This window comes from Lepidochelys olivacea (genome assembly GCF_965140295.1).
Source record: "Lepidochelys olivacea isolate rLepOli2 genome assembly, chromosome: 1".
NCBI classification, from domain to species: domain Eukaryota; kingdom Metazoa; phylum Chordata; order Testudines; family Cheloniidae; genus Lepidochelys; species Lepidochelys olivacea.
In genome coordinates, this window is record NC_140411.1 from 1,157,098 (window position 1) to 1,182,490 (window position 25,393).

Consider the following 25,393-nt stretch of genomic DNA (forward strand, 5'->3'; position numbering starts at 1 on the left):
AAGATAATGGCCAATGGCTCTGCAATCACAGCCGCCAATTCCTTTAGCACTCTCGGATGCAACGCGTCCAGCCCCAACCACAGAAGACTGTGTAGGGTGCCAGGTACCCCACTGCCGAAATGCCACCGCCAAAAAGCAGCAACGTCAAGAAGCGTCACTGCTGAAATGCCTCCGAGAAACAGCAATGCTTCTCGGAGGCATTTTGGCAGTGGGGTTTCCTGCGGAGGCACAAAAATGCCCCAGCAGGTGCTATGGCGCCCGCGGGCACCGCGTTGTGGACCCCTGCATTATCAGGAGTGTTGTATTGAAGACATAAAAAGTAATTCTTCCGCTTTACTCTGTGCTGATTAGACCTCAGCTGGAGTATTGTGTCCAGTTTTTTGCACCACATTTCCGGAAAGATCTGGACAAATTGGAGAGAGTCCAGAGAAGAGCAAGAAAAATGATGGAAGGTCTAGAAAACATGACCTGTGTGGGAAGATTGAAAAAATTGGGTTTGTTTAGTCTGGAAAAGAGAAGGCTGAGAGGGGACATGATCACAGTTTTCAAATACCTAAAACGTTGTGACAAGGAGGAGGGAGACAAATTGCTCTCCTTAACCTCTGATTATAGGACCAAAAGCAACGGGCTGAAATTGCAGAAAGGGAGGTTTAGGTTGGGCATTAGGAAATAACTTCCTGTCAGGGACGTTGTAAAATCTCCATCATTGGAGATTTTTAAGAGCATGTTAGGGCTGTTCTCAATGCTTCTGGCATTTAGAATGATACAAAGCATAATTCCATCACCATGGTGAATATGGGGTGCTTTGGAGTGCAGAGTATCAAAGAGATTGTGGGTGTTTAACTCAGAGATATCTGCTCTCTCTGGTAAACTGCCAACGGAAGCTCGCAATCTTGCAGGTGCTCTGTCTGGCAGGAATCAAGAAATGAGCATGGAAAGTCCCATGACGCATGCACACGGAAGGTGCAAAGCTACCTGTCAGCAATGATTGAGTGCTCAATAGTCCTTATAAGGCAACAGGCATAACACAAAGGAAAACCCAAATGGGGCGGAGAATTTAGCAGGATAATTAGAGAACGTTTATTGGGCCAAGACCAAGACCAGAACTGCCCACCTGGGTAGGGACAGGGTTAATTCTTACAACAAAGGGGAAATGCCTAACAAACATCTGGGCTCACTCCTTTGGATATGTAGGTGGGGAACGAGTGATACAGATATACTTCTGCAGGGTGTAGCTAAGCTCCTGCTACAATAAATACACATCCGTAACTGAAGATTCCAGCCTCCGTGCATTCCTGTCTCTCCATTGGTCATGTCTCTGTATGACTTTGGCCAAGTCACCTCGACCTGTGTCTCAGTTCAACTATCTGTATAATGGGGAGATGTTGATAGGGACTCTCCTTTCCTGGGTGTGTTGAAGATCCTTCAGTGAAAGGTGCTACACAGTATGGTAATAGTTACTGATAAGAATTACTGATCTCTGATCCCTTAGCAACAGCCCCAGGTGCCTGCAGAAAGTGCTCATGTCTCCCCTCAGCCATCTTTCTCCAGATCTGTTGTCTACTATTTACCCAGCCATCCTGGGCATTTACAGGGTATCAGGCCCTATGAAGAACTTGTTTTCTTACTAATCAACTATAATTTTTAAATATACACAAATACACAAAGCATCCAATTCCTCTGTGACTCAGCACAGAGCCCGAGAGTTCTCATCTCCCTTTGGGAACGTCACTTAATTACTGTTTACTCCCAAAGCTGGATAAAGAACAAAGAAGCACAAGCATGGAAAGAAAGACATTGGCCAGAGTGTCTTCAGTCTCCATCCTGTCTGCATTCAGATGGCTTTTCTCCCCTAGACGCAGAGTGTTCCCCCCGGGATTGCACAGAGCTCTATTATAACCAGTGCACACCCCTGTGTCAGCTCTCGGTGTGGGCTGCTGCTGCAGATGCTGGGGTGAGAGCGGTGTGGGTCACTGCTACTTGAGGGGGATTCCCAGAGAAGACACTTCCGTCTCAAGATTCACAGGTACCTGTCCCTTGCTGCTAGACAAACCCAGTAAGATGTGTGCATAATGGGATTCAGAATAGGTCTATGGTCCTTTCAGCTATTGTCATAAATATAAAGGGAAGGGTAAACCCCTTTAAAATCCCTCCTGGCCAGAGGAAAAATCCTCTCACCTGTAAAGGGTTAAGAAGCTAAAGGTAACCTCGCTGGCACCTGACCAAAATGACCAATGAGGAGACAAGATATTTTCAAAAGCTGGGAGGAGGGAGAGAAACAAAGGGTCTGTGGGCTGCTTTTTCTGGGGACAGAACAGGAATGGAGTCTTAGAACTTTTAGTAAGTAATCTAGCTAGGTATGTGTTAGATTATGATTTCTTTAAATGGCTGAGAAAAGAACTGTGCTGAATAGAATGACTATTTCTGTCTGTGTGTCTTTTTTGTAACTGAAGGTTTTGCCTAGAGGGATTCTCTATGTTTGAATCTAATTACCCTGTAAGGTACCTACCATCCTGATTTTACAGAGATGATTCCTTTACTTCTATTAAAAGTCTTCTTGTAAGAAAACTGAATGCTTTTTCATTGTTCTAAGATCCAAGGGTTTGGGTCTGTGGTCACCTATGCAAATTGGTGAGGATTTTTACCAAACCCTCCCCAGGAAGTGGGGTGCAAGGGTTGGGAGGATTTTGGGGGGAAAGACGTGTCCAAACTACGTTTCCCAGTAAACCCAGTTAAAGTTTGGTGGTGGCAGTGGAAATTCCAAGGGCAAAGGATAAAATTAATTTGTACCTTGAGGAAGTTTTAACCTAAGCTGGTAAAAGTAAGCTTAGGAGGTTTTCATGCAGGTCCCCACATCTGTACCCTAGCGTTCAGAGTGCGGGAGGAACCTTGACAAGGTCTATGGTCCTTTCAGCTATGCACAGTCAGTAAAGATCCCAGGGCCCTCTTTGCAGTTCCCCCTGCCCCAGCTGATGGCCTCCAGCCCCGAGGTGGCTGCATTTCAGTGGCACGGGGATCCTTCAGGATGAAAGGTGTCAGTAGATGGAGAATACAAGGCCAAATTCTGAGGTTGTGGCCTGTACTTCTTCTCAAGCCTCACTGAGGCAAAACTGCCCTTGGAGAAAGAACTGACTAAAATCCACAGGAGGCAGCTGTGTGTTAATGCACAGAGACTGTCACCTCCCCCTCTTGCATTTCAGGGCTTTGGCTGTTAACGGGGGAAGGAGGGTGTTCCTTCCCGACTCTGAACTCTGGGGTACAGATGTGGGGAACCGCATGCAAGACCCCCTAAGTTTATTTTTACCAGCTTAGGTTAAAAACTTTCCCAAGGCACAAAGTCCACCTTGTCCTTGAACAACATGCTGCCACCACCAAATGATTTAGACAAAGAATCAGGGAAAGGACCACATGGAGTTCCTGTTCCCCCAAAATATCCCCCCAAGCCCTTACACCTGCTTTCCTGGGAGACTTGAAAATAATATCCTAACCAATTGGTTACAAAGTGAACACAGACCCAAATCCCTGGATCTTTAGACACTGAAAAAAATTCAATCAATTCTTAAAAGAAGAATTTTATTTAAAAAAAAAAGAAAAGGTAAAAATCCTCTCTGTAAAATCAGGTTGGAAGATAGCTTTACAGGGTAACAAAATATGCACGTAACACAGAGGAACCCCCTCTAGCTTTAGTTTCAAAGTTACAACAAAACAGGGATAAACCTCCCTCCTGCAAAGGGAAAATTCACAAGTTGAGAAAACAAAGATAAACAAATACACCTTGCCTGGCTGTACTTACAATTTCTGTAACACGAGAGACTGGTTCAGAAGGGTTTGGAGGACATGGGTTGATGTCCGGTCCTTCTTAGTCCCAAGAGCGAATGAACACAGAAACAAAGAACCCAAAACAAAGCTCCCCCCAGATCTGAAAATATCTTTTGTCCCCATTGGTTCCTTTGGTCAGGTGCCAACCAGGTTATTTGAGCTTCTTAACCCCTTACAGGTAAGGAGGAATTTTAGGCTACGCTTATGGGTATGACAGGGGGAAAGGGCTGTTATCTGACTTTTATCTGCTGGAAAGCATGGAGGTGCTCGGGCTCCTCTCTGAACCAATTATAAGAATTTTTAAACATGGACAAGTCATCGTATCTCCTAGCTTCATTCCAGAAGTCAGCTGAACTGTTATGCCTGAAACTTTCAAAAAACAATTCAACCAGAAGCGCAGGCACCCAGCATGGGAAATCTCAGTCCAAAGGCTTAAAGTTTGGCAAACTTATAACTGACTGAAATTGACATCTTCTAATTGAAGTCTCAGACAGACTTAACTAAGGGGTCTGCTACTAGCACCAAATACAATGTCCAGTTGATTTGTGAATCCCATTCACCTAGGCCAGTGATTTCCAAACTGGTGTTGGCATTAGTAGGGCCAGTTGTTCATAATTTCTTTCTCTGAATAATGAAAATGTCGTTTTTCAGTGTGTGAAGAGCGACCGATCTGCTTCCCCCATGAGAACAGCCCCCAGTAGTGCATGCAGTGTCTCATATTCACTTTGTCTCTCCATCCAGGCATTTGTATTGCGACCATCACCATAGACCCTGGGCACACACAGGGAGTCAGGGGGATGTACGGTACATGCAGGAGACACCGTTCTGCCTCAGAGTTGGACACCTTCTCCCCTACTCCATGTCAGATTCCAACACAACTGACTTCACCAACCCCTCCACCTTCATCCTGCTGGGCATTCCTGGCCTGGAGGCAGCCCATGTCTGGATCTCCATCCCCTTCTGCACCATGTACGCCATAGCCATGTCGGGGAACTTCACCATCCTGTTCATTGTGAAGACGGAGCCGAGCCTCCATGTGCCCATGTACTATTTCCTCTGCATGCTGGCTGTCAGCGACCTGGTCCTGTCTACTTCCACCCTGCCCAAAACTCTGAGTATCTTCTGGTTCAATTCCAGGGAAATCCACTTCAGTGCCTGCCTCACCCAGATGTACTTCATTCACTGCTTCTTAGCAATGGAGTCTGGGATCTTTGTGGCCATGGCTTTTGATCGTTACGTGGCCATCTGTGATCCTCTGAGACATTCCACCATCCTGACTAACCCTTTGGTGGCCAAGATCAGCCTGGCTGTGGTGCTGCGTGCTGGCATGGTCATATTGCCCTTTCCCTTCCTGGCGAGGCAGTGGCCATATTGCAGAACCAACATCATCCCCCACGCGTACTGTGAATACATGGCCGTGCTGAAGCTGGTCTGTGCTGACATCCTTGTCAGTAGTTACTATGGCCTCCTTCTGGCCCTCTTGGTGACTGCTTTGGATGTGTTTTTTATTGCCTTGTCCTATACCCAGATCCTCAGGGCCATCTTCAGACTCCCCACAAAGGAAGACCGGCTCAAGACTTTTGGGACCTGCGTCTCCCACCTCTGTGTTATCTTAGCCTTTTATATCCCAGTTCTCTTCTCCTTCCTCACGCACCGGTTTGGCCACAATGTGCCCCTGCAGTTCCACGTTCTCATGGCCAACATGTACCTTCTGGTGCCTGCCATGCTAAACCCTATCATCTACGGGGTGAGGACCAGACAGATCCGGGACAGGCTCCTCCGGCTCGTTACTCATAAAGGGATGAAAGATTTCTCCTGGTGCCCTGGCTCTCAGACTGAGTCCCATGCAGACATTGGGCTGGTTGGTGACATTGGGCTGATCCCTCTTCCCTGAATCACTTACCAGAGAGTGAAAGTGACATTAAGCCCTTTCCTGACCTTATTGTGCTGTGTCAGTGTGCCGAACTGCGGAATCAATCTATGTACAATTCATTAACTCATAGGGATGTTACCTTTCCAATTTCTGCTAACTGGACCCCTGAGATGCTCCCCGACTCCTTCCTCCAAGGAGTATATCCCTGCTGCACATCTCACCTCAAGACTCCACCCACTTCTGCCCCCTTTCCCCCAAGGTCACACTCCTGGTGATCGCTCCTCTCCTGCCTTTCCCCGTCACTCTCTAGATCATCTCCAGCTTCCTCCCCACCCCAGCTGTGTCATCTCTGCTCCAAAGCTGGCAAAGGAGCTGCTGCAGCCTGACAAACAGTCTGTCGGCTGGTAGGAAGCAGCCCCCAATGAGTAGGGGGGGCATGACTTAATGACCTGCCATCTCCCTCCACCACGCAGTAACTGGACACTGCCAGTTTCCCTTTCTGACCTAACTTTCTGGTTGAAAACTGGGTACCTGGTAACCCTAAATGGCACCCTGACACATGAGCCAAAAACTGGACTGTCTGAGTAAAACGGGGTGTGTGTGTGTGTGTGTTGGTCCAGCCCTTTAAACACACAGAGATTGGATGAGTCAGAGGAAGCTGGGGCAGGAGAGTGGCACAAGGGTGGCAGAGGGAGCTTATTAGAGAGCTTATTCCTTCACTCTCCCACTTCCCTGGTCCTTCTCGCATGAACAGAGAGCAACAATACCCGAAGTCCGAAGGTGCAAACAATTCGATGTTTATTGGGGTGAACTTCCAGCAAGCTTAAATACAAGTTCCTTTTTCCTTATTTTCGAATCCCAACTTACTTCTTGTTTGCCCCTAATTTATATAGTAATATTCTTAGCTATACCTTCACCAATCATTCTACTGAAATTTAACTAACCAATCCTAACATATTGTAACATGATTAGCTAACCAATTATATCCCACCACCTTAATGAGTTTACTCCCAGCAAAATTAATTATACAGCAGACAGAAACAATCACAGAACCAGACAGAGACCATGCCAATAAACAATAGCAAAGTGGGAACTATAATGACAAAACAATACAGAAGTGAGGATTTCACAACTACATCTATAAAGACATAAGAGTTTCCCAGCTGTGTCTATTGATAAGTGAGTTCTTACCAGACAGAAAACTATCAACCTCAATTTCCTTTTACATCTTCTAGGCTCTTCCCTTTCTCCGGAGGTGATAGGCACTATCAGGACAGGATTGTATCCTAACAGCCCCATAGCACCTTCTTTCAATGTGACTAGTTTGGGATGTGAGGAGGTGACTGGTCGCTTCCCAGCTTATGGCTGCCTCTGTCGCTTAGCCAAAGGCCTTAGTCTAAGCACAGGGCCTCAGACTGTCACAGTAAGAGAAGGACCTTACACTGGCAGACAGTGATTTTGATTCTTTCTTTTATACCTCTAACTAGCCAAGTGATAAGAACACACCTAAATTCTTAAAGTACAGGCCTTTACAGACAGGCCTGAATATCTATATCCTAACAGAGCTCTTTGGTTTCAGGGTTAGGGCTGCAGCAGAGAGACAGACTCCAACTGGAGGAGAAGCCGTGAGCTCCAGGAGGTGGCCCCTGGATACCATAGAGGGCTCTGACCAAATCCCAAAGAATGCTCCAGGGCGGTGAGGACACAGAGGCAGGGAATGGCGCGCACGTGTCATATTGTATTTACTTGGATCTGGGTATCTCTTGTGCTGTCTAAAGTAGAGGAATTGTTTTAGCAATTCCTTTTGCAAGGCCCGGGTTTGTTCGCTTTAACAATCTTGTGACCCAATAGAGAGAAATTGGAAACAGAGTGTGCCCAAAGGGGAGTACTGGGATGGGTGCGCTGAAGCAATTGGAGAATCTGGGGAAGCCAGGCCAAAACTAGTCTCTGGGTCTTGGCACACAGCTCTCTGCTCCCATAGCGAGGCTCTAGAACAGAAGCTGCACCCTGAGAGTGGGCCTAGAAACTCAAAGTCAAAGACAGGGCCTGAACGGTGCTGAGACTCAAAAGCACGTGGGACCTGTGTGTGGGACCCAAACACAACTGCCTGGTGGGTGTCCAACCGTGACAGGAAACTTGAAGTTGCAACATGGATGCTACATGGTTGCTAGGGGACTGTGAGTGGAAGGTAAGTGCAGCTGGGCAGAGAGGTGTCCACAAGATGTTCTCTTCACCCAAATCTGGTTTCTCTGCCCTCATTGTTTCCCTGAGTGCTCTAGTTCCAGGAGTGACCCAGCCGGGCTTCCCTGAAGGAAATGTTTCCTGAACAAGCATCACCTTTTGGGGTTAGGGAGAAGGTTTGAGTCTCTCTTGGAAAGTGCTCCCCTGAACAGAAGAGGCAGGGAGTCGCTGTGTTACGGGGGTTTTGAATATGAATATGACATAACGGGAATATGCTTTATGCGAAATACCTCTTGTAAGATATCACTGGAAAAGTTATAATCTGCTTAACGTATTCATCCTATTTATGTGCATGTATCATGCTTATATTTAAAGATAAGAATATGACGCATATGAGGGCCATTAATGGTAATTCAGGAACTTGATGACTCTTAAGCAAGAAACAATTGGCTGTGAATGGATTTGTTTTCCTATAAGTCTGTGGGATGCCTGTGCAAGAGGAGGGGTGCTGTGAAGGCCTGTGTCTGTGTCACCTGATACTGGAATCCACCTTGGATTTGATATTTTTTCACAAGGTGGGGGGAGAGTTTAAACAAAGAGACAAACGATTCCAGCCTTTTCCGAAATCTATATAAGGGTGTGAAGCAGGACAAAAAGGGAGGATACCCCATCTTACTTCCTAAGATATCTGCTGGAAATAACAGAGACTGAACTGGGGGAAGGATTTGGCCCAGACTAAAAATGAGTCGAGTCTGTGAAAGAAGCTTACTGGAATATCTTTGAGGGTGAGATATAACATGCACAAGTTTCTTAGTGTATTAAGTTAGCCTTGCGTGTTTGTTTTATTTTGCTTAGTAACTTATTTTGTTCTGTCATAAAAGTTACCTGTTATGATCACTTAAATCCTACCTTTAATACTTAATAAAATCACTGTTTATTAATAAACCCAGTGTAAGTAACAGTTCCCTAGGGGGGTGGGGGGCAAATAGTGTGTATATCTCTCTTTACTTCAAGAAAGAGGGAGAACAATATGAACATATACTGTATAAAATTTTATAGAGTGTAAGGCAGATTTCTCTGGGGTTCAGGTCCCATTGGGGTTGTGCAGTTGGGTGCTGGGGCAAGTCACTTTTAATTGAGCCTTCCCAGAGCTGAGCTAATCTCAGTATCTGTTAGAGGAGGTTTTGGAATTAATTGAGAAACTTAACAGTAACAAGTCACTGGGACCAGACAGCATTCACACAAGAGTTTTGAAAGAACTGAAATGTGAAATTGCAGAACTATTAACTATGGTTTGTAACCTGTCCTTTAAATCAGCTACTGTACACAGTGACTGGAAGATAGCTAATGTAATGCCAATATTTAAGAAGGTCTCTAGAGGTGACTCTGGCAATTACAGACCGGTAAGTCTAACGTCAGTACCGGGCAAATTAGTTGAAACAATAATAAAGAATAAAATGGTCACACACACAGAAGAACATAAATTGTTGGGTAAAAGTCAACATGGTTTCTGTACAGGGAAATCATGTCTTACTAATCTATTAGAGTTCTTTGAGGGGGTCAACAAACATGTGGACAAGGGGGATGCAGTGGACATAGCGTACTTAGATTTCCAGAAAGCCTTTGACAAGGTCCCTCACCAAAGGCTCTTACGTAAATTAAGTTGTCATGGGATAAGAGGGAAGATCCTTTAATGGACTGAGAACGGGTTAAAAGACAGGGAACAAAGGGTAGGAATAAATGGTAAATTTTCAGAATGGAGAGGGGTAACTAGTGGTGTTCCCCAAGGGTCAGTCCGAGGACCAATCCTATTCAACTTATTCACAAATGATCTGGAGAAAGGGGTAAACAGTCAGGTGGCAAAGTTTGCAGATGATACTAAACTGCTCAAGATAGTCAAGATCAAAGCAGACTGTGAAGAACTTCAAAAAGATCTCACAAAACTAAGTGATTGGGCAACAAAATGGCAAATGAAATGTAATGTGGATAAATGTAAAGTAATGCACATTGGAAAAATAACTCCAACTACACATACAATATGATGGGGGCTAATTTAGCTACAACTAATCAGGAGAAAGATCTTGGCGTCATCGTGGATAGTTCTCTGAAGACGTCCACGCAGTGTGCAGCGGCAGTCAAAAAAGCAAACGGGATGGTAGGACTAATTAAAAAAGGGATAGAGAATAAGATGGAGAATATCTTATTGACCCTATATAAATCCATGGTATACCCACTTCTTGAATACTGCATACAGATGTGGTCCCCTCATCTCAAAAAAGATATACTGGCATTAGAAAAGGTTCAGAGAAGGGCAACTAAAACTATTAGGGTTTTGGAATGGGTCATGAGTGATGTGGAGAAAGTGAATAAGGAAAAGTTATTTACTTGTTCCCATAACATAAGAATGAGGGGCCACCAAACGAAATTAATGGGCAGCAGGTTTAAAACAAATAAAAGAAAGTTCTGGCACCGTCCTCCCTGTGAGCTGGGACTGCCTGGGCCACAGGGACCGAGCAGGGGACCAGGCTGAGGCAGCTGCAGCCAGAGCCACAGGGGTCTGAGAACCATCCCAGGGAGCAGGTCAGTGCTAGGAGCAGAGCGAGAGAAGCAGCAATAATCTGTGACCATCACCCTAGACCCTGGGCACATACAGGAAGTCAGGGGAAAGTATGGTACACGCAGGAGACACTGTTCTGCCTCAGAGTTGGACACTACTCCATGTCAGGTTCCAACACAACCGACATCACCAACCCCTTCCCCTTCATCCTGCTGGGCATTCCTGGCTTAGAGACTGCTCATGTCTGGATTTACATCCCCTTTTGCACCATGTACGCCATAGCTATCTTGGCAAACTTCACCATCCTGGTCATTGTGAAGAGGGAGCTGAGCCTCCATGAGCCCATGTACTATTTCCTCTGCATGCTGGCCATCAGCAACCTGGTCCTGTCTTGTTTGCTACATGGCCATCTGCAATGCCCTGAGACGTTCCACCATCCTGACAAACCCGGTGGTGGCCACGATTGGCCTGGCCGTGGTGTTGTGTGGCTGCATGATCGTACGGCCAACTCCCTTCCTGGCAAGGTGGTGGCCATATTGCAGAACCAGCATCATCCCCCACACATACTGTGACGGCATGGCCGTGGTGAAGCTGGCCTGTGCTGATGTTCGCATCAGTAGTTACTACAGCCTCTCTGTGGCATTCTTGGTGACCACTCTGGATGTGTTTTTTATCGCCATGTCCTATTTCCATATTCTCAGGGCCATCTTCAGCCTCCCCACAAAGGATGCCCAGCTCAAGACTTTTGGGACGTATGGCTCCCACCTCTTTGTCATTTTAGCCTCTTACATCCCAGTTATCTTCTCCTCCCTCACGCACTGGTTTGTCCATAATGTGGCCCTGTATTTTCACGTTCCCATTTCCAATGTGCACCTGCTTGTGATCCCCATGCTACACCCCATCATCTATGGGGTGAGGACCAAACAGATCTGGGACAGGCTACTCTGGCTACTTACTCATATAGGGATGTAAAGTTTTCTCCTGGTGCTCTGGCTCTCAGACTGAGCTCCATGCTGAGCTGGCAGGTGACATGGTGCTGGGCCCTCTTCTCTGAATCACTTACCACACAGTTTAAAAGACATTAAATCCTTTCCTGTCCTTACTGTGCTGTGTCAGCATGACAAACTGGGGAATACGGCTATGTACAATTCAGTGGGTTGCCACATCTCTCATTGCTGGTTTCACACCCCTTGCCCCACCTCTTCTGCCAGGGCTCCACCTCTGCTCTGCCTCTTCGCCTCAAGGCCCTGCCCCTGTCGCTTACTCCTCTTTTCTCCTCCCCCTGTCATTTGCTGGATCATTTCCACCTCCCTCCCCTCACCACAGCTACAAGGGAGCCATTTCAGATTTTGGTAGGGGAGGCAACATTAACTGTGATTCCAAGGGCTACTTAGGGTCTTCACAACTCTGGTTTCTTCACCAATAACTTAGCAATTAGCTGACAGGAGCAATGTATCTAATTCTGATATAAAAGAAAGAAACTTGAATAAATATTAGACCCTCTCAGCTCTGATACTAACACGTTCTGACATCTTGTGCCAAGTCACTTAAGGGACACTGGTTAGGTTTAAAATATTACTGTATATTCTTACGTTGTTACTAACTTTGCAGAGAGAGAGAGAGACCCCAGCAGGACTCCTGGGTTCTATCTCAGCTCTGGGAAAGGTGTGGGGTCTAGTTCATTGTAGCGGGGGGTGGGGTGGGCAGATACATCTTGGGTCTCTATAAGAACATCAGAATGGCCATACTGGGTCAGACCAATGGTCCATCTAGCCCAATATCCTATCTTCTGACAATGGCCAGTGCCCGGTGACACAGACGGAATAAACAGAACAGGGAATCATCAAGTGATCCATCCCCTGTTGCCCACTCCCAGATTCTAGCAAACAGAGGCTAGGGACACCATCCCTGCCCATCATGGATAATAGCTATTGATTGACCTATCCCCCATGAATTTATCTAGTTCTTATTGGATCCATGTTATAGTTTTGGCCTTCACAGCTTCCCCTGGCAAAGAGTTCCACAGGTTGATTGTGAAGAAATACTTCTTTTTTTTTGTTTGAAATTTGCTGTCGACTAATTCTACCAGGTAACACCTATTTCGTGTGTTATGAGAAGGCGTCAATAACACTTTCTTCACAGCTCTCATGATTTGATAGACCTCTCTCATATCCCTCCTTTAGTCATCTCTTTTCCAAGCTAAAATGTCCCAGTCTTATTAATCTCTCCTCATATGAAGCTGTTCCACGCTTCCTCATCATTTCTGTTGCCCTTCTCAGTACCTTTTCCAATTCCAATATATCTAGAATGTATTTACTCCCTTCTTCTGTCTGGGCGAGATCTCACTAGGGCTGGTCATTAATGACCCACCTATTTATAGACAGATGCCTCTGTCCCAGTCTCCTGCCCCTTAGGATAAGGAGCATGAGTGAAGAGTTCAGGAAAAGCCCAAAGGTATAAGGATACAGATAGGTCATACAATCTAATGTGAGTTGATAGGGTCAAAACATCTGCTCAAAGTGCAGTGGCAATCAAGCAAACGAACAGAATATTGGCAATCATAAAGAAAGGGAGAGATAATAAGACAGAAATATCATATTGCCTCAGTATAAATCCATGGTACACCCGTGTGCCGAATACTGAATATTGAATACTGCGTGGTGGAAAGTTACATGTTGAGATAGAGCAGTGGACCCGCCCTCCAATGAATGGCTTCAAGTGCATGTTCAGGGGAGCTCGTCTGCCACCTGTCCCCGACCATCAGGCCAGAGCTCTTGACCACATTAACCTGGGCGGAGGAAGCCTCTGAGTAGATCGCCTGACAGGCCTCCATCTGTACCAGGTTGCCCAGGTCCTGGACCCAGTGGAGCACCTCATTGGCGTACACTGACAGGACCAGCCACAACCTTGGCTCACGGAGCACCAACCCAGTCAACATCTGAAGGAGGAGAAAGAGGGAGGTCTCTATTGCAAGAGTATATACAGCTGGCCTGACAGCAGACACCCCTGACATACCCTTCACCTGAAGCTGACCGGTTCAGTCATGGTCCAGTTTAGCCTGATGAAGCATTCCATGGAGGCATACAGCACCTGGAGAAAAACCACAAACTGGGGACCAAAGACTAACACCTGCAGAGTACCCATGAGATACTCATGGCCCATCCTGTCAAACGCTTTCTCCCGGTCCAGGGACAGGAGGGTGAACAACAGACCAACCCTACACCCGAGCTCCGGGGGTCCCAGAACAAATAGAAATGATCAAAAATGGAGCAGCCCGGGACCATGTAAGTTGGGTTGGGATGGACTATGTCTGCAGCAAGGACCCCAGCTGAAGCGAGATGGCCTTCAGTATGACTTCGTAGTTCGTGCTGAGGAGCAAGTCGGGGTGCCAGTTCTGAAAGTCACGGAGGTCCCCCTCCTTTGGTCGCAAGCCTGCATGAGAAAGGGAGGAACCTGCTCCTCAAGGACTTGTCCCAGACAGTGACAAGTTCCGGGCTGAGGACGTCCCAGAACTCCACGATCAGCCCATCCATACCTGGAGATTTATTAGGGCCGATTTTGGAGGATGGGAGGGAGACAAGGAGGCAGGATGTTGTGGCCTACCAGCAGGCCTGCAACTTCTGTGACTGTCTGCTGGCTTTCAGGGTCAGTCACAGATTGTCGCGAGGCCCGCTGGGGGGATCTCTGGCACTGCTGCCAGCGAGGATCCTTCCCAGTCCTCACTATGACACCAACCATCTTTGCCCCCTTGAACACCTGGGGCTGTAGGGTGGGTCTCCACAGGTGCCAGGTGCTCTCCTTCTTCAGGAGGGAGGATACTCTGTGACTTTCCTGCAGGACACCTACATAAATTCAGCCACTGAGGCTAGTTGGCAGCTGGAATGGGGGGATTGTGTGTACTTTAGCTACCTCAGTGCTCACTTGGCTGGGGAAGCCACCCTGTTTCCCACTGTTAGGGGCTTATTCCTACACCCACTTACTTCCCTGGTCCTTCTCGCATGAACAGAGAGCAACAATACCCAAAGTCCAAAGGTGCAAACAATTTGATGTTTATTGGGGTGAACTTCCAGCAAGCATGATTCCAGTTTCCTTCCTTAGTGTCCCCCTTCCCAGCTCTGACACCACAGAGCCTTACACCTGTGTTCCTGTTCCCATTCCCACCCCCTTAGCTAAATGTTATTCCAATCTCCCCACCCCCATTCCCTGTTCCCATTTCCCCCTTAGCAAAACATGATTCCAATTTCCCCACCCCCATTTCCCCCTTTACTTCCTGATTGACTGCAGACTATATAGTAAAACTTGTGTTCTGAGTTCTGCTTAGCTATACCTTAACCTATCATTTTACTGAAATTTCACTAACCAATCTGAACATATTGTAACATGATTATGTAACCAATTATATCCCACCACCTTAATGAGTTTACACCCAGCAAAATGAATTATACAGCAGACAGAAACAATCACAGAACCAGACAGAGATTATACAGACAAACAATAGCAAAGTGGGAACTCTAATACAGAAGTGAGGATTTCACAACTACATCTATAAAGACAGAAGCATTTCCCAGCTGTGTCTATTGATAAGTGAGTTCTTACCGAACAGAAAACTATCAACCTAAACTTCCTTTTACATCTTCTAGGCTCTTCCCTTTCTCTGGAGGTGATAGATCGGATCCCCTTCCTGACAGCCCCAGATTGACTAGTTTGGAATGTGAGGAGGTGACCGGTCGCTTCCCAGCTTACGGCTGCCTCTGCTGCTTAGCCAGAGGCCTTAGCCTAAGAACAGGGCCTCAGACAGTGAGAGAAGGCCCTTACAGCGGCAGACAGTGATTTTGATTCTCTCTTCTATACCTCTAGAACTAGCTAAGAGATAAGAATACACCTACATTCTTAGCGTCTAGGCCTTTACAACCAGGCCTGAATATCTATATCCTAACACCCACGGCCGACAGCCCGAGGTGCTGGGGGTGGCTGAGGTCATGCCGGGTAACCTGCTGCCCCTCTGGGCCTGTGTGGAGGGGCTGACATTGAATTTAGTCAATGGCTACACTCCACACTCAGGCCCAGAGCAGATGCGTTTCTATCAGTAGGCGTCCGCCTTTCTCGGCACCTTGGATCCTAGCTCGGGCCTGGTCCTGGGCTGTCCCCACCAGTGCTGGAGACTGAGCTGCACCTTACCCTTGAAACCACTGGTGTCCACCAGGAAGTGGCACAGCTCGTCCCACGGCACAGCGTGGGATGGATTTATGGACTCGGGATTGTTGACGACCCCATGGCCCACGGAGACAGGCAAACAGGCATGGCGCCTGCCTTGGTGGAGCAGCGCAACCCGTCCCGATCCCCAGCAGGGAAGAGAGCAGCCCCTGAAAGGGTCGGGGATGGGAGACAAGAAAACCACCCCCTGAGGGTTGTCCAAACATAGAGGGAATGAGATAACTCCCAGGGCGGCAACAGTGTGGGAGGTTGAGGCGGAAGGGGCGGGCAATGCGACAGGGGTGGGAGCGGGGTTGGGGCGAGGAATGGGATCACGAGTGGGGTTGGGGTGGAAGTGGGATCAGGATCCCTGGCAGCTGAGCTCCCAGGGTGCAGCACCTCTCACCTGGGTTTACGAGCCGAGGGGATGGGGATGGGACGGGGGCCCTCAGTGATGCTGAGCCAGGGCACCACAATGAGGTAAGCACTCGCAACTATGGCATCGGGCATGGTGGGCCCCCAACTGGGAGGGGAGGGGGCAGCTCCGCCTCAGAAGGGAGCACGCCCAAGGGCTCGGGACCCGGCCCCTTGGCACCGGCTGTCGCCCCCGGGGCTCAGCAGCCACGAGTGAGGTGCCGTCCGCAACCGGGCATGTGGACAAAGCCAGGGGCACCCAAGGTGGAGAGTGGGGGCAGCAGCCTGAGGTAAGGGGGAGAGAGGAGGGGGTGCTGTACCAAGCCACCACCAGATCGAGGCCCTCTGGCAAGGGGTTGTTCTCCCCCTGGGTGGTTAGGGTCAGACCCAGGGCTTCAATCTCCTTGAAGATGGAGCTGAAGTCTCCTCCCGCAGCCCCAGAGTCCTCCCCGCCAGCAACCAAGACAGCAATTGCCTTGGCATTGACAGGGGTACAGATGACAAGGGGACTGGGGGGGCTCCATCCGAGGCCTCCTCGGGAAGGGACTCCAAGAGGCGGGCGATGCCACTCCCCTCTGCTTCCATGGCGTCCGCAACCAGCTCCATCCGCTGGGCTCTGCCAGGGGGCGTGGCAGTAGTCTCAGCAGCCGCGGCTCCCCTCATTATCTCATTATCTCATTATCTCCGTGTCGAGGGTGAGGTGCCGATGCCGTGCCTTTCGAGTACCATGCTTCCCATGAACGAGCCCCCAGTGTGATGCTACACCCCATATTCTTCATAGAAATATTGTTATGATATGCATATGGCATAACTAAGATATGTTTTATGGAAGCTGGGTCATGTGAGGTATCGTTGGAGAGGATATGATTTGTTGAATGTGTTTATCTAATTTGTAAACATGTATCATTTCTGTATCTCAAATTAGGAATATTGTAACAATTATAAGTGTGTGTGTATTTGGGGGAATGCTCACCAGACAGTAGGCAATCAGCCTGAATGAGCCATTTAAGAAGGACAATAAAACTTTGAAGATTCTAATCTCCCACCTTCCTGAGGAGCTTCCTGGGATGTTGCTTTGACACTGCAGGGGCATCTGATGATGTCACCTGGTACGGAGTACCACCTTGGACACTGCTGGTATTTTTCCACTGGAAACAAAGGATTTCTGCCTTATGAAGATCCTACTTAAGGCTGGGAAGTGAGTCAATCAGGGCTCTTCTTCGTTGCCTCCCCACCCAAACTGCTGAAAGCACCTGAAGAGACAAAGGAAGTAAGCTGGGGAAAGGCAAGGGCTGAGTCCAGGCTGAGACGGGGGTCTAGTCTGTAAAGAGAAAAAAAACAGAACTCTAAGCTGTAGGAACTCTGCAACCTGCCTAAACAACATTTAGGGTGAGAAATTACATTTGGTAACCTGTTTCTTTAGTGAATTAAGCTTAGGTGGTGTGTTTTGTTTTATTTGCTCAGTAATTTGCTTTGTTCTGTTTGCTATCCCTTATACTCACTTAAAATTTACCTTTAGTAGTTAATAAACTTATTTCTTGTTTATTTCAGAACCCAGTTTGGGCAATCCATATCTGGTGGGGCGGAGCGGGGGGGCAAAAACTTTGCATATTTCCCTCTACATTGAGGGAGGTGTGACATTCTATACCCCCATATTCTTCATTTTCATATAATTGTGATCTCACACATAAAGCATGCCTTGGGGAAAGGTTATGATCTGCTGAAAGTCCTTTCGCTATCAGTATATGTGTATCATTAATACATATGAAGTTATGAGAATTGTGTAGTGTGGTGGTCACTAAAACATGCTGTAAGTTGGGGATCAGCCAGATATTAGCTCTGCAGAGGCAACAGCAAAGGAAAGTAACCAACACCGGGGTGGGGTGTTGAACAACCCATCAACAGCCATTGTCCAGCAAGGGAGCTACAATGCAATGACTCACCTGCATGAGGCCCCACCAGAAGAATTGCTCAACCTTGCTTAGAGAGACTCAGCAATGGCCCCCAGACATGCCTGGACTTGTGTTCTCCAAGCACATGGATTGAGGGTATAAAACAGACAGAGTGGACACATACTGGGGCCTTCCCCCGCCCCCACCTATGCTGCAAGCAACCAAGACACAGAGGAGAAGACAAGAGTCCAACACAGGAGATTGGCCTAGGTTTAAGGAACAAACCTGTGTACTAAGGACTGCAATATCCAGGGCGGTGAGAAAAACACTGCTTACTCTAGTTGCTGCCCAGTCTAATAGGGTTGAGAGCTTAGACTGTGTGCTTATATTTTATTTTATTTTGGTAACCACTGTGACTTGATATGCTTTGACTTATAATCACTTAAGATTTACCTTTATAGTTAATAAATTTGTTTGTTTATTCTACCTGAAGCAGTGCGTTTGGTTTGAAGCATGGCAGAGACTCCCCTTGGGATAACAAGCCTGGTACATATCAATTTCTTTGTTAAATTGACAAACTCATATAAGCTTGCAGCATTCAGAGGGAATAACTGGACATTGCAAGACGGAGGTTCCTAGGGTGTTTCTGGGACTGGAAATATTGGCTAGTGTCATTTGCTTGCAAGTAGCTGGGAGCAGCTGACATGCCAGGGGCTGTGTGTGAACAGCCTAGGAGTGGAGGTTCTCACTGCAGAGCAGGGTAAGGCTGGCTCCCAGAGTCAAGGATTGGCATGGCCTAGCAGATCACTGGTCCAGATAACACCAGAGGGGAACGTCACACCCACATCACTTGGAGTTAGTTGCTTATGAACCCTGTGAACATCTCCTTTCTGAGATCTATCAGTTAGCCAGTCTCACTCCATCTAATGAGTGCTCTAGTGATACTGTCTAGAGCTAGTTTGTTAATCTGATTGTCATGTGGTACTAACTCAAAAAACTTGCAATGGTCTAAGTCTATTCCACCTCCCAAGTTCCCTTTATCACTCAAACTTGTTATTGACTAAACAATGCATAAATTGTAGTCCTCCTCTTTAATTCTTTATTGACTAAGTCCCCCATCCGCTTTTCCATTTTTATCTCCCAGACTGATGTCAAGCTACCAGACATTTAATACCCAAATCATCCCTTTTGGAATACTGACATAACATTAGTACTCTATCAGTCTTCTGGGATATCCCTGGTGTTCTAATATTTATTAAAAATTAACAGCAGTGGGGCAGAGATCTCCTCAGACAGCTCTTTTAGGACTCTCTGAGTGCGAGATATCTGGGGCAGCTGATTTAAAAATATTGATCCCTAGTAGGTGCTGTTTTCCATCCTCCATAGCTACCAGTGGACTACAAAGAAGTTCATGTTCATGAGTACAGCATTCTGCTTCTTTCAAATACAGCACAGAAAGATTTAATGAACATTTTTGCCCTTTCAGTATCATTAATAGTTTTACCATCTTCATCTAGTAAAGGCCTATACCGCTCTTAGGATTTCCTTTGTTTCTAATATACATAAAAATCTTCCTTTAGTTTTCCTTAGCCCTGCTAGCCATGGATTTGTCTCCAGTGACTTTTGCTTCCATTATCCATTTTCTATACTTCATAACTTCTCATTTCTATCAATTGCTATCCACTTCGGCGGCTTTACAGGCACTGATAGATGATCTCCTCTTGTCAATGGATGGGGGGCAGACATCTATGCTCAGCCTCCTGGAACTCATGGCATTATTTGACACTGTTGGCAATGATATCCTGCTGTCTCCCCTAAGAGGCAGCAGGAGTCCAGAGGGATGCACTATATTAGTCTGAATCCTTCTTGGAGGGACGCACCCAATTTGCAGTGATGGGAAACTGCACCTCCAGCACTAGACCCCTCCCTGGTGGAGTCCCACAAGGATCATTTCTCTCTCTGGGGATTTTCACATCTCCATGCAGCCACTATGGGAACTGGTCACACAACATGGACTCAAATGCCAGCAATATGCAGGTGACACCGAGCTCCTCCTATCCTTCCCGTACAACCACCTGACTATCACCAAGATGGCCCAGTTCTTGGACAGAACAGCTGGCTGAAGCTGAACCCAGGCAAGACAGAGGTGATGCTGGGGAGCAGAGAAAAGCATTCTGAAGAATTCAGGTATCCTCAGTGCAGGAGGAGAACACAACATCATCTTGAAGGAGAGTCCGAACTATGGGATTGTTTCCCTCTGCTCCAGTTGGATGTTCTCTTTCCCTGAGACGTTCATTCGCCTTCCCTGAGACTTTCATCCTCCTCAACAGCACAGAGGCTGTCAGACCGGGGGCGGGACCATTCTTCTCTGTCCCAGGAAGTCTCATCTATGTACCCCTCATGTCTCCCTTAGCTCCTCCAATTCAGCCACTCTGGTCTCCAAAGCCCATAGATGGTCCTTAAGCACCTAAGTCCCACTAATTTAGGTCTCTAGGATATTGGCTGATGGGCTGAAGAAAAGAGCCCATTTTCCCTGTGAGATTGACAGCTGTGAGCCCTCTCTTGGAGTGAGGTGCCTTAGATAGGTCAGCGCTTTCTCGTGAGAGACCTGAGAGAGACACGGGAGACCCAGATGCAAAATCTCTGCTCTACTTGATTTAGAGCAGGGAGTTATACACAGGTCTCCCAAGTCCCATGTGAGTGCCCTGAGCACCATGCAAATGGCTATTCTGGGTAGGCCTCAGTCAGTCTGTCTGTCTGGAGCTGTTTCACTTTGTACAAACAAACCTTCAGTGGAGCAGGAATTTGAATCTGGGTCTCCCACGTTCCAGGTGAGGGTGCTAAACCGCTGGGCTATGGGATATTCTGGAGGTGCACAGACATGGACGCACATGCAAACACACACAGTCCCATGGGTGCACACACACACGGGTTCAGAGGCACATACACACAAAGCCCCATGTGCACACCACACGCAGCTCCATGTGCACAAAAGCACACACGGATGCACGTGCACACACACATTCCCGACCTGCAAGGCCCCATCCAGGAGGCGTGGTCTGAGAACCCCTAACCGATCGGGCCTGCTGGGGAGATTTGTGGGGACACCTTGTTGGAGAATCCCACCAGAATTGAAGCCTGAGCGAAGACTCTGGGCAGCTCATTAGCTGTGGCATAAGCGCTGAGTTCCTCTCTATCCGGGAGGTGCTCAATCCGCACTCTGCGCCATGCCCTGCCCCCACTCCAACATTAACTCCAAGCCTCTACCCTTGCCCCTCCTCTTCCGACCCCCGCTCCAGCCCAGGCCCCACCCCCACTCCATCCCTTCTCTTGCCCTGGATTTGAGGGGTGTGTGTAGCCCAGAATGTGATCAAGCTAATTTTGCGAACATATTATGTGCATTCAGCCACCCTGAATTAATGAAACAGAACACCCCATAGTTAAGGGTTAGTTTGAAGACAGGAGCAAGGTCATATCTAGCTGGCAGTTTCTGCTAATCAGAATGGGAGGAGGGGACAGACAAGTAAATAACAGACTGAAAACCTTGGTGGTTGGAAAACCTTGAATCTAGACCCCTCTGATATTAAAAGTTTACTGAAAGTTAGGAAGGGATGATCCAGTGTTCTAAAGAAGTTAGTTATAAAAGACTGGCTAATAGAGTGTATTTCGGAGCAGTCCTCTGAAGCCATATTGAGAGACGTTTTTCCTAACACCTTTTCTCCCCGGTGGGTGAGCAACTGGCCACTGTGAACCTGCTGTTAGTTACTGTCAGGGTAACTCTGAACTCTGGGGTACAGATGTGGGGTCCTGCATGAAAGACCCCCTAAGCTTATATTCCACCAGCTTAGGTTAAAGCTTCCCCAAGGCACAAATTCCTTTCCTTGTCCTTGGACGGTATTGCTGCCACCACCAAGTGATTTAAACAAACATTCAGGAAGGGGCCACTTGGAGCCCTATCCCTGCCCCAAATCTCCCCCCAAACCCCTTCACCCTCTTTCCTGGGAAGGCCTGAGAATAATATACTAACCAAATAGGTTAACAAGGTGAGCACAGATCAGACCCTTGGGTATTTAGTACACTAAAAGCCAATGAGGTTCTTAAAAGAAGAACTTTATTACAAAGAAAAAGGTAAAAGAAGCACCTCTACAAAATCAGGATGGAAGGCAATTTTACAGGGTAATAAAAGGATTTAAAACCCAGAGGATTCCCCTCTAGGCTCAACTTTAAAGTTCCAAAGCCAGGGATAAACCTCCCTCTTAGAATAGGGAAAATTCACAAGCTAAAACAAAAGATAATGTATCGACTTTCCTTGCTATTACTTACAATTTCTGTAATTTTAGATGCATCTTTTCACTAGGAGCTGGATTACCTGCTTGGTCTCTCTCTTTGTCTCAAGAGGGAACACAGAGAGAACACAAACAAAACCTTCCCCCCCCGCCAGATTTGAAAGTATCTTCTTTCCCCATTGATCCTTCTGGTCAGGTACCAACTAGGTTAATGAAACTGATTAACCCCTTACAGGTAAGGGGATTCTGTACCTCTGGTCAGGAGGGATTTGATGTTATTGCATACATAAAGGTTGTTACACTTCCATTTATATTTATGACAGTTACTCAATACCATTCCAGGTGTTAGGGCAATATCTAGGATGTTCTAAACCTATTCCTAATGCTTGTGTGTGCTTACATCTAATAAACGGCAGTGTGAGGCAAGAGCACGCTTACTTGCATTACTCCTTGATGAGACAGAATCACTGAGTTCCTGCTGATTTATTCCTTACACCACCTGGAGTGAAATAATAAAGTTGCCCCTGTTGGGGGTTCTCACAATATGGGTAACACTTCCCCCAGGCCCCACCCCCACCCCACCTCTTCCCCGCCTCTTTATGCCCCCTCCCTCAAGCATGCCCCATCTCTGCTCTTCCCCCTCCCTCCCAGCCCCTCCTGCATGCTGCAGAACAGCTGATCTGTGGCGGGTGGGAGGCACAGGGAGAGAGTGGGAGGAGTTGATCCCCGGGGCCACTGGTGAGTGAGAGGTGCTGGGGGGAGGGAGGGGAGCTTGGCTGCCGGTAGGGGCTAAGCACCCCCCTCATTTTTTCCCATGGGTGCTCCTCTGTGTAGTGACCAGCAATGACCTGCAGAACAGACGTTAGACTCAGCGTCCTTCTTCAGCTTCAGCCCCTGGGCAACATGGCCCCTGCAGTTCCAGATAAGGTGCCCTGTACATCTGTAAATAGCCGGCTAATGGTAGGTGGGCTGTTTACCTCCTGCCCTGTGAGCTATCGAAGCCATCCCACCTCTGCCCAGCATCCCGCTTTCCCAGCTAACGCAGGGTCTTAGCCTTCTGTCTCTCTCAGCTGTTGCCCTCCTATCTCCAAAGCCGATTCCTTAGCCCTGCTCCCGAGGCCTGGCTCAGGGCAAAGGGCTCCCAGCCCATCCCCATTGCAGGGACCCTGCCTGCGACAGACTCCCAGCGTGGAGGAGAAAAAGGGAGCCAAAAGCTAAAGAAATAAGCCACACAATGATCTCTTCCCTCAGGATGTTGTAGCTGAGCTTTAGGCCCACAAGCTGTACAGTGCACAGTATCGCCTGCCGGCCACAGAACCCTGCTCCCTGGCTTCAGCTGCTTTTATACGGATTCCCTGCCTGCTCCTGATTTGCCTGTCTGCCCCAGAGCTATATCCTCGCTGCACTCACTGCAGGCTGCTTGTCAGGCTGCAGCAGCTCCCATCCCAGCCCTGGAGCTGAGGGAAGCCAGCTGCTGGGGTGGGAGGTGGAGATGATCCAGCGAGTTAAGGTGGGAGGGGAAGAGGGAGCTACAGGGGCAGGGTGTTGGGGAAAATGGCACAGAAGGGGGAAAGGACTTGGGGGAAGAGGCAGGGCAAGGGGGTGTCAAGTGTCCAGTTAGAAAGGTGGCAACTTTATGAGTTAATGAGTTGTACACAGACCGATTCCCCAGTTTATTATGCTTACAGAGCACATTAAGGCCAGGAAAGGGTTTAATGTCTCTTTGACTATCCAGTCAGTGATTCAGGGAAGAGGACCCAGCACCATGTCACCAGCCAGCTCTGCATGGAGCTCAGTCTGAGAGCCAAAGAACCAGGAGAATAGGTCTCTTTATAAGTAAAGAGCCGGAGCAGCCTGTCCAAGATCTGTTTGTTCCTCACCCCATAGATGATGGGATTTAGCACAGGGGGCACCAGTAGGTATACGTTGGCAAGGAGAATATGGAAATGCAGGGCCACATTGTGGCCAAACCGGTGCATGATGAAGGAGAAGAGAGCTGGGATGTAAAAAGTTAAGATGACACAGAGGTGGGAGCTGCAAGTCCAAAAAGTTTTGAGCTGGGCGTCCTTTGTGGGGAGGCTGAAGATGGCCCTGAGGATCTGGGTATAGGACATGGCAATAAAAGACACATCCACACCAGTCACCAAGAATGCCGCAAAGAGGCCGTAGTAACTACTGACGCGGGTGTCGTCACAGGCCAGCTTCACCACAGCTATGTGCTCGCAGTATGAGTGGGGGATGATGTTGGTTCTGCAATATGGCCACTGCCTCGCCAGGAAGAGATGGGGCAGTACAAGCATGCCTCCACGCAGGACCACAGCCAGGCCGATCTTGGCCACCACAGGGTTTGTCAGAATGGTGGAATGTCTCAGGGGATCACAAATGGCCACATAACGATCAAAAGCCATGGCTACGAGGATCCCAGACTCCATCACTGAGAAGCAGTGAATGAAGTACATCTGGGTGAGGCAGGCACTAAAATCTATCTCCTTGGACTTGAACCAGAAGATGCTCAGTGTTTTGGGCAGGATGGATGTGGACAGGACCAGGTCGGTGATGGCCAGCATGCAGAGGAAATAGTACATGGGCACATGGAGGCTCGGCTCCATATTCACAATGAACAGGATGGTGATGTTCCCCAAGATGGCTATGACATACATGATGCAGAAGGGGATGGAGAGCCAGATATGGGCTGCCTCCAGGCCAGGAATGCCCAGCAGGATGAAGGTGGAGGGGTTGGTGAAGTCAGTTGTGTTGGAATCTGACATGGAGGCAGGGAGAAGATGTCCAATGCTGAGGCACAATGGTATCTCCTGCATGCACCGTACTTTCCCCTGACTTCCTGTATGTATCTAGTGTGATGGTCGCAGTACAAATGCCTGGTGGAGAGACAATGTTAATATGAGACATTACATGCACTACTGGAAGCTGTTATCATAGGTGAAGCAGATTGGTTGCTCTTCACAGAAAAATGACATTTTCATTACTCAGATAAATGAATTATGAAGAACTGACCCTACTAATGCCAATTCCATATTTTATGGTGCTCCATGCATCAATAATTCCTACACATCATGGTGTGGAAAACCTTAATACGAACCGGCAGGAAATATGAGAGTGGATACTGGTTATCCAGCATTGTTCCTTAGGCCTTGTCTATACTGTGAAGTTTTTTCAC

General features: G+C 47.8%; 2 protein-coding genes across 2 annotated transcripts in view; one reads left to right on the forward strand and one right to left on the reverse strand.

Annotated features, from left to right (window-relative positions):
* LOC311514589 (olfactory receptor 52R1-like) overlaps window positions 1-25,034 on the reverse strand; it is a gene marked incomplete at both ends in the record, with an annotated part of 144,855 nt that extends 119,821 nt beyond the window's left edge. The window contains one exon of the mRNA XM_084617155.1: window positions 24,177-25,034. Within this exon, the coding sequence (XP_084473281.1) occupies window positions 24,177-25,034 (858 nt within the window). The remainder of the gene's footprint in view (window positions 1-24,176) is intronic.
* LOC311512910 (olfactory receptor 52E8-like) lies at window positions 4,628-5,713 on the forward strand (the record flags this gene model as incomplete). The annotated part of the gene is made up of 1 exon (XM_084614339.1): window positions 4,628-5,713. One exon carries the CDS (start codon window positions 4,628-4,630, stop codon window positions 5,711-5,713), a length of 1,086 nt encoding a protein of 361 aa, XP_084470465.1.
* Window positions 25,035-25,393: the final 359 nt, after the last annotated feature.